The 9670-nt window shown below is 31.9% G+C and overlaps 2 protein-coding genes across 2 annotated transcripts; both read right to left on the bottom strand.

The window, feature by feature from the left end:
• Positions 1-507: 507 nt before the first annotated feature.
• Positions 508-4946, bottom strand: LOC102584063 (uncharacterized). Its single transcript, XM_006346665.2, has 10 exons — positions 4691-4946; positions 4112-4207; positions 3909-3983; positions 3459-3527; positions 2487-2563; positions 2281-2369; positions 1918-2047; positions 1326-1416; positions 1178-1243; positions 508-811 (listed from the first exon to the last, which is right to left on the bottom strand). Exons 1-10 carry the CDS (start codon positions 4862-4864, stop codon positions 692-694), a joined length of 987 nt encoding a protein of 328 aa, XP_006346727.1. The 5' UTR covers positions 4865-4946; the 3' UTR covers positions 508-691.
• Positions 4947-5883: 937 nt separating this feature from the next.
• Positions 5884-8214, bottom strand: LOC107060505 (uncharacterized). Its single transcript, XM_015308479.1, has 3 exons — positions 7962-8214; positions 6918-7160; positions 5884-6078 (listed from the first exon to the last, which is right to left on the bottom strand). The coding sequence occupies exons 1-3, from the start codon at positions 7977-7979 to the stop codon at positions 6031-6033; spliced, it is 309 nt and encodes a 102-aa protein (XP_015163965.1). The 5' UTR covers positions 7980-8214; the 3' UTR covers positions 5884-6030.
• Positions 8215-9670: the final 1456 nt, after the last annotated feature.

Raw genomic sequence — 9670 nt, forward strand, 5'->3', positions numbered from 1 at the left:
TATATGTAAATATTCTATTTTGAGACTCGAGTTGCCCTTTGGGCCATATTTTTATTAGTTAAGTTGTTTATGTCTTTGCATGGCATTGAGTTATTCTGTTGAGTCAGGTTTCCGCTGAGTTAAGAAAGCCAGGCCAAGGGTTCTCTTGGGGCCAGCAATGGTCTCCGAGTGCCGATCCCGCCCAGGGTGTAGGCTCAGGGCGTGACACATCAGTTGTTAAATAATATGATTTTAGGAATAAGCATGTTTAATGCATATTTTGCCTATTGGTGATTTAGTATTGTGTAAACAACAACTATATTGATGCGCTGTAATAGGAGTGTTTATTTTGTGTTATGTGATAATTCGAAATGAATAAGGTTTCTATTATACAGTGTCTATGGGGTATGTACACTTGAATATGCTTGCTTCATATCATATTTTAAAATCACTTAATTATTCTATCTTCACCTAAATAGTTGGTGATAGTTCAAGTAGGAAACTCGAAAACTCTACAACTCGTACATGTAATATTTCACATTTCTGGTGACATTTCATATGTTCAACATCAATGTCAAAAAAATAGAATACATTCTCTTTTCAGCATGTTTATATATATACTTCTTTCTGTTCTTCGATGTATTTTCAAATTTATGAGAAAAAATCACATGTTTTTCATGTACAAGTGTATTGTCACATTTGTGGGGTAAGATCAAGCTGCCTTCTCAATTGCTTCTATGCATTCTACGACCGATGCCTTGTTTGTCATTGCCGTTATTAGGGCTTCATGAAGCTTGCTATTATTTTTCAGTAGTGAAGCAGCAAATAGAACCTGCAAAAATTTAATCAGAATATATAATGGTCATGCTTGGATTTGCTTGCAACATTATAATCGATGTCTTCGGGTAGCTTAAAAGTAGCAAAGCCAACAATCTGTGTGTGTATGCATCTTGAATTTTGTATATATATGTTTGTATGATGAAGTATGTGACCATCTCATCACATACTTTTAATTACGTAGTTATATTATGTCTCACCATGCCCTGTGATGTGCTCTGATACCATGTTGAAGTGTGTGATGATTTCATATGAAAGTTTAAACTACTAGAGACGAACACACTTTCAATTACTTAATTATGTTATATATTTCAACAGTTTGTGTATATTTATCACAGTATGTGTTCGGTTTTAGACTCACCGCCCATCTTGTAAGGTTCTGTTGCTGATCTTTGCTAAGCGACGGCTTGCTCCTGTTTAGAAATCTCTGTGAAGACAAAGAGCAACAGCTTTTGGATTAATGGTTCCAGAAAAAGGGCAATTTAACTCCAAGATAGTGTTTACTAAACCTGAAGAGTGAAAAGGTCAGCTGATTGACCAACAACTTTATCATACTTTAGCCCTTCTGCTGCTAGCCCGGCCATCGCTACCACTGCCAACCTGAGAAATGCAACTACTCGTAAATAATTTTTGTTTCCGGTGAAAATTTTAGAAGCAATGATACTTCATGTGAAAATATAACTTGCTGCAGATATCTGACAAAATACCTACATATAGCAAGCAGAGGCAGATGCAGGATTTGAACATTATGGTTCGAGGTAGAAATTCTACCACAAATTATTTGGTTTACTGGGTTTGAAATCAATTATTTGTACTTATTAGTGACGTTTTATAAGGTTCCGATGGACCGGACCCGTAGCTAAAGCATTCCATTCTCGCCTTTGATAGCAAGTACTCCATGTGTTCCAATTTACGTGACACATAAGAATGTCTTTTATATAGATTTACAACCATACAAATGTCTAAGGTTTGGTTTAGACGACAAGATTCAAAAGTCTTCTCTTTTTTCTTAAACTTTGTGCAAAGTCAAACGGTGCCACATAAACAAAGACGAAAGGAGTAATTAATTGATTGTAGATGAGATTCTTTCGAAGTCGATACCTGTCGAGTTCTTTTGAGTCAAGCTGGCCACTGTATATAAGCTTTTCCAACCTTTCATCAATTAAATTGACATGCTCTTTCCCAATATCCAGTGAATATCCAAGGATCGGAACACCAATTAGGTAGGAAACTGAAATTGACATTGTACAGCTTAATAGAGGAAAGTTAATGGAACCGCAGAAGCACAACAACAATAACAACTATGCCTCGATGTCATTATCATAACCAAATAACAATAACAAATCCTAGTCGAAGTTCATGTTATATGAATCTTCAATGTTTCATTTAAGCTCAACTCATGTCATTATCATAGCCAAATAAAAATAAAAGTATAAAATATTGAAAACTAAAACAGGATGTCACCTAAGAAATGAGCTGCTTCATGTCTGGCGATTCTCTCCTGGTAATCAGGAAAAAAGGATGAAAATCCATCAATGGCGGCCTGAAGGAGCCTACATAATGAATAAAAGAATGAGCCATAACGACCTGCATGCAGTAGAAAAAGCTCAACTGAATATATAGTATAATGCATTATTAGAATCAAAAGAACGCCTAAAATCTTGACTTACGCTGGGGAAGTACTTCCGATTCCCAAAACTACTAAAGATATGCTTCCAATCAAGTATGGAACGAAGAAACCCCAATCCTGAAAACATAAAGAAGGAATCAACAATGTGACCTGCATGTATATGTTCTATACAGATACACAGTAATATCATCAATGTACTTCACAGCCCATTTTGGTTCGGGAGTAACACCAAGGCGAACAGAATAATCTGACAATTGCGTGCATTATTACATTTTTGCAAATAACCTACAAAAGTACTTCTTTGCTGACGCAACATACATCCGTAATATTTTTATATAGGTTCCGAATAAATGTTCTGGTGCAGAAATATGGGAATTAACATGCTGTTAATCTTCTCGACTAATTTCACGGGGTACCTACTAGTTGCTACAAGCACAGGTGCTGGATATTCTATCCACCAAAGCTTGGTGAAAAATGGAAAGAAACCACCTAGTGTTTTTTGCCTTCGTTTGGGAATTGAACCTGAGACTTCAAGATTCTCAACTCACTTCATTGACCACTAAGCCACACCCTTGGGTACGAGACATGTTAATTTGTAATGAACAAACAAAAGTTTCGTCTATTTAACAAATTAACCTTTTCGATGAGGTGATTCACACTATTAAACAAGTGGTCAATAGTTAGAAAGACGTGGGGTGTTGAACTACAATCCCACCCCAACACCTCTTAGGATTGTCAACTTGGTTTTCGTCCAGATAATAAATCGAGAGATTGTAATCCCACGAAACCAAACTAGATATAGTTATCTAGATTGACTATAACAATAGAACCAAATGAAAGACTCAGACCCCATATCCAGTGCGTTATCCACATACTTGACAGTGAGAATGAGGCTTATAAACAAAAGTACTCTGCTCCTTAAGAGGAACTAATTATTTAGATGTTATACGAAACTTCGGGGGGAAATAAAGCACAATGAACAGCACAAAAGTAGGGTAGTAAGAGAACTTACACCAGGAAGTTGGCCAGCAAGAACTCCCAAAAATCCTGTCGTGCCTACCACCGTAAACAGAAAAGCTGCCTGCATCACTGAAGGAAATCAGTATCAAACAGATTTAATAACGGAGTACAAAACAGTCAAATTAAAAAGACATAACCACATTAATCATCTGTTTGTTAAACAACTTTTGATGTTTCAAGTAACAACAATTGGAGCCATGAAATGTGTTTGTAGGGACTACGAATGAAACGTAATAAATGTGTAGTCCTAAATTCATTTCCACTATACGAAATAGATCGAACAATATATGTGTCAAAAACAAGACATTGGCTCAAATGTTCCCCTTAATTATCTCACCCTTGTGAACATATTGTTTGCTTCAACCATAATACAGAACAATATCCAAATTGAGAGCTACTGTCATCAGTGTAATAACAACACAAATTTCATCAAGAAACTTACATCATTTCTGACACTTGGGATTGCAAGGTTCTCTGCGTTCTTTATTCCGAGAGTTGTCAGCTCTCTAAGAGATGTCTGGAAGTGAAAATTTTCAGACCATTACAGAGAATTATTGCCACAATGTGTGCTAATCAAATAAATTAGATAACAGATAGATACATATTGGTCTTTCTAAAACCTTCACATCTTAAATGAAAACTGACCGTTCGACGTGACACATATGGTTGAGAACCCCACTTTTTGGACCAACCGATTTCAACTAGCTGATCAAGCGCCTCTTTTACGGCATTACTATCTTTCTACAATCAAGAAAATATGCACATACAACAGTTAAAGAGTAATTGCCAAAAAAAAAAACACTTTAAGCATCACTTTTTTGCGAGTTTCATATCTAAAATAGAGCATCATTAATTATTGACATAATACATAAACATACCCTTAACTTGGCTTCAATTGACAACTATGCCCTCCAAATTTGAGAGTGCATAAGTAGACACTTAAACTTGTATAAAATTGAATAAGTAGATACACTTATCCTATGTGACATTATACACGCAGGACACAAAATTGTCGTCATGTAGGACGAATGTATCTATTTAATCAATTTTATACCAGTTTGAGTGTCTACTTATGCACACCCTACTTGTGTCAAGTTAAAGGTAATGTTCATGTATTATGTCTTAATTATTTATCGACACACACCTCAAAAATGACAAGACAATTCTAATACGCACAAAATGGAGACAGAATTAAAATTTTCAATTGAAAAACAGGGAATGCACCTTAGAAATGGCGGTTTGGAGGTTGGACAAATCAACACCAGTTGATGAAGGAGAAGAAGAAGCTGCTGAAGCTCGAATTTTGAAGCTCAATTTTCCAGAAATAATTAATGGGTTATTACATTGTACTAAAAATTGAGAAGGCGTAGTGAAGAGAGATGATGTAGAATTTGACATTTTTTTTTTCTCGAAAAATAATTGGGGGAATTTTTTGGGATAAACTAGAAGCTCCGTTGATAAGGTTTGGCGTGTTGTTTAAACCACCACACAGAAATTCAGAAGTAATATTTGCTTCTTTTTTTTTAAGCTAGCTAACTTTCGTTTTAATTTATTTGTTTCATTTTGATAACACAAAATTTATAAAAATAAAGAATTTGTTTTGGATCTTTTATTTTAAATTAAAGATATGTGGAATGTATTAAAATGCTCTTTAATATTATGATATTAAACATGTCACGTGTAAAATTGGAACTAATGAATTGTTAAAAAGAAAAAAAGACATCTTTTTGAAATAAACTAAAAAGGAAAGTAGGGCAAACAAATTAAAACTTAGGGAGTATAAGTCTGTTAACAAAAATGATACATTTGCTCTATTTGTTAGACGATGAAGATATATATGTAGTTTAGTTGGTTACCTGAACTCTCACTTTGTGACGAGGGTCAATTCCCCACATTGTAATTCCCTCCTCCATTTCTCCTTTACCACCCCAGTTTTTTTTTTAAATGTGTCACTTTTTTAACGAGGATATATTTACTTTAAGGAATATTTTGCCACTTTTCCCTATTTTTAAATTCATTTAAATCATCTTTTACAAGTCAAAATTTTAATTAAAGAATAACTTTTAGAACTCCACTATTTAGTTATCTTTTTTTTCTTTCTTATTTGGTAAAAATGATCAAATTTTAGTTATATCTGTTACAAATTTGGCCAAAAAAAAAGTGCACAACTAACACAAATACATATAGAACAAAATTTGCATATATAAGAGATACACAATGTGAATTTTCATTGTTTTGGCTAAAAATAATAGAGTATAGGCAAGTTGTTTTTTATATATATAGATTTTATTGATTTCGTTAATTTCTTAACTTCCGTCAGCTGAAGAAACTAAAATTGTACGTTTATATTAATTTGAAAATTAAATATACTCGATCAAATTACATATAGATCAATCTCAAATGTACCCAAGAGAAGCAAAGGATGGTAAGAAGCAATCACCACAATTTCCAAAATTCATTACATTTTCCTATTTTTTATAAAAGTCACTCAAAACTTGGGTAGAAATCACAAATTTGCTAGATTTTCTTTACAAGGAAATTGGAAGAAATCAATTCCATGAACTTCAAGCTTTTCCACAGCAACTGAAATATCTAAAGATCCTTCTCATCCTCTGTCAAAAGAGAAAAAAAAATTAAATTAACAATTACTTTTATAGTTCACTATGCTAAAAAATGCAAAGAAGAGTATAGTAACCCTCCTATTTAGTATTGTTCAGACTTCCTAAAAGATATTGTTGAATCATTCAAAAATGCACAACTTTTTTAATTTTCACCCATGTAATTGATCGTTAGGCCACACTCTTAGATGCTAAGAGAACAATTATACATTCTTTTTAATTAGTAAACCAATTGTTATAATAATTAGTACTAAGTCAAACAAATTATAGAAGAATATTTGGTTTATTTCCATCTAATGATCAACAAGGTCAACATTTCTATATGGACAACTAAGCATTGTCCTCAACAATGGTCCTACAACATGTACCCCACTATATATCTTTTCCCAAAATTATGTCAACTATTTATCTTATTCATGTATTGTTTACCATTTACATCTTGGAATATTAATTAAAAACCCTATAAGTAATGACATTATTTAAAGATGGTAAAAACACAACAAACTAAAAGGTAGACTAGTGCACAACACATTCCACGTTTAGTGCACAATAATATCAATGGTTAATTCTACGATTCGAATCCATGACTTATAAGTCACATAGAGACAATTCTACTATTGCTCTGAGGTTCTCCTCTTCAAAATTACAACAAACTAAACGATGACAACCTAGTGCACAACGCATCCTGCATTCACACAAGGTACATGAAACGGCCATAATCCAAGGGGTGAGTTGTAGACAACTTATCCTAACACAATATCAGTTGTTGATACCACAACTCGAATGCATGACCTATAGATCGCACTAGCATTAAAAAAAATTGAAAATCTTACAGTTGAAGATTGGTTCTGATGGTAATGATGATCATTACTGTTGGGAAAGTAAACTGAATTTGCATCACTTTTGGTAGAGAAAATGAGGTCATTCTCATTTCCAAAACTTGCTCTTGATAAGTCCTTTTTGTTTTGTTTCCTATTTTCTCTTATTTTAGAAAAATCCATTGAGTAGTCAGGGTAGACACCCTTTTGATCCCAATGTCCAAATTGTGGCACAGATAGCCATGGTCCAGTCTTCTTCTGCACAATAAGAGAAACTTACAATCAATAAATTAATATGTACATCTTTTATTTTTAGAAATATCAAATATGTCATAAATTGATTGATCTACAACCAATATTAATTAAAAAGATGAATAACTTCTTCAAAAATTTGAACCACCAATAAATTTCCAACACTACTGAAAAAACAGGATTTAGCGACGGACAAATTTTGTAGCAATAAACTGCACAATTCGTCACTAATCCTATTTAGCAATGAATTAAAAAAAATTCTTTATCTACCAGTAAAATAACGATTAATTTCAATGTTTTTTAATAGTGCTACTAGCTAGACTAATAGTTTATTTGGCCAAATTTATGAGAAGTTAAAAAATATTTTAAAAGAAGAAGAAGAGATATACAGTATATTTTAAAGAATTGATGTGTTTGTCCAAGTTTTTAGAAGAAAAAAAATACTTTTAAATAGTAGCAAAAGCTATCAAACACAATTTGTTATTCTAATATTAGTCAAATCATAACATAAAATGCTACTTATTAAAAGTAACTTTAAAAACACAGACCTGACCAATTAAAATAAATAAATTTTAGAAGTTTGACGAAACTGATAAGTTATAAGCCACAAATAAAGACATATATACTATGATAACAAGAAAGATTTAAGAACAAGAAAATAAAGAAGGAAACCTAATGTTTATCTTAATTTTTGAAGAAAGAATAAAAGAAAGAAATCTTGTGATTATCAAAAAAATTAGCAACAAAATGCAAAAGAAGACAGCCAACAATATGTGGATTAATTAACAAAGATAGCCTCTTAATTACCTCTTTGTGATATTCCATTGTAAGAGTATGAACAAGGAAAATAAATATAAAGAAACTATTTTATAAGGGGAAAGAGGAGAATTTTTTTTCGTTAGAGAGAAGTTGTGTTGTTTGGGATTATGTTTTTATAGAATGAGAGAAGTGCTTTGCTTGCTGTATTTTGTATTGAATGGGAAGATTGAGATCTCCCTTAATAAATTAGAGTATCTTATTGGAAGTGCATAATTAAAATGGACCTTATAACAGATGAATTTAAATTTAATTGGACCCTAATATAAATATCAAACATAAAAAGAAGGAAGTATTGAATGTAGACAAATTGGATGTTTGTTGCCACCAAGAAAGATTGGTATAGGAAAAGATAGAGTGGGCACCATCAACATTAAACTAATGGGCAATTTGGCCTTATCGTAGCATACGTGTTAACAAATAATATTAATATATATATATATGGTAATATTACTTATAGAGAAATCATAAGTTCATATATCTCATTTTTAACATGTAAATTCACCCTTTTTGGAATTCCTAGCCTCGACTCTTAATTAAAAAAATTGAATTCAAATCTTTAACAATGAATTTTTTTTTATTTAAAGCACTCAAAAATGGGTCGTATAATATGCAAATTTTAATTTATCGAGCTTTAATATAAATATCAAACACTAAAAAAAAATAAGTTAGTATGGAATGTTGAGACAAATTGGATGTGTTGTTGCCACCAAGAAAGATTTGAATATAAAAAGATGAGTGCACACCATCTACTATGTCTTTTTGCCCTTTTAATTGGTTTCCTTTTCTTGCTGCACTGGCTATGATGACATTTACAAGGCTCAATGCTAGCTGTGATTTTTAAAAAAAATTATTACTTGCACGCACTATCTACATATATAGGTTTTTTAGATTAATAATTTTTTAGTAAGAGCCGTTTGGATATAATTATTTTTAAAATATTTGATTATATATCATAATGATTTTTTGGTTAGTTATTAAAAGGGGAGAAGGACAACTATACTCCTCAACTTTACAATATATATTCTTTAGGGTCATTCAAAGACTGATATGCATATATATCTTTAATTGTTATCAAACAGTGTATATATATCCTCGTCATCTTATAAATATTATATATCTTTTTTGTTAACTGATTGAATTTTAAAAAATCGTCAAACTAATAAATATTATATATTATCATAAGTATGCACTACACATATTAACTAAATTATGTAATGATAACAAAAAGACCATAATGTATATCAATAGTGATCTTGGTGGTCCTAATTTTGAAATATTTTGGTACATAACTATGTCATTCCTTGTTATATTCAAATTTTTGAGTTGTCAAACAATATGCACTTGATAAATAATTAGCTCACTTATCAACCAATAAGTATTAAAAACAGCTCTAAACTTGACGTAAACTATTACCTTAGTCCTCCAACTATTGACAGTCTTAAAAACACATTTCTACTTGATTAAGTAATTTAAAAACACCCCTCTTATGTCACATGTCGTCCACCTATGCACATATGTGAAATTTTATGTTAAATATATGTAGTAAAAAAAAAAAGAAAAAAACATTCAAATAATTAAATGCTAAAAAATACTAGTAAAGAAGATTTTCTTTTCTTAACTTACCCCGACCCCACCCCAAAAAAAACTTTTTATCCAACACCATCGAGTACCCCGACTCCTCCCCACCCCACCCCCTT

The sequence above is a fragment of the Solanum tuberosum genome, unplaced genomic scaffold (genome assembly GCF_000226075.1).
Source record: "Solanum tuberosum cultivar DM 1-3 516 R44 unplaced genomic scaffold, SolTub_3.0 scf00086, whole genome shotgun sequence".
In the NCBI taxonomy this organism is placed as follows: domain Eukaryota; kingdom Viridiplantae; phylum Streptophyta; class Magnoliopsida; order Solanales; family Solanaceae; genus Solanum; species Solanum tuberosum.

Bases quoted from the DNA above. Each gene is read 5' to 3' on its own strand.
- LOC102584063 (XM_006346665.2), bottom strand. From the start codon at position 4,864: ATGTCAAATTCTACATCATCTCTCTTCACTACGCCTTCTCAATTTTTA. The intron at 2,370-2,486 runs GTAAGTCAAGAT...TTCATTATGTAG, and splicing joins ATCGGAAGTACTTCCCCAGC to GCTCCTTCAGGCCGCCATTG. The intron at 1,244-1,325 runs GTTTAGTAAACA...TTGTCTTCACAG, and splicing joins CTGACCTTTTCACTCTTCAG to AGATTTCTAAACAGGAGCAA.
- LOC107060505 (XM_015308479.1), bottom strand. The intron at 6,079-6,917 runs GTAAGATTTTCA...CTCTTTTGACAG, and splicing joins ATCAGAACCAATCTTCAACT to AGGATGAGAAGGATCTTTAG.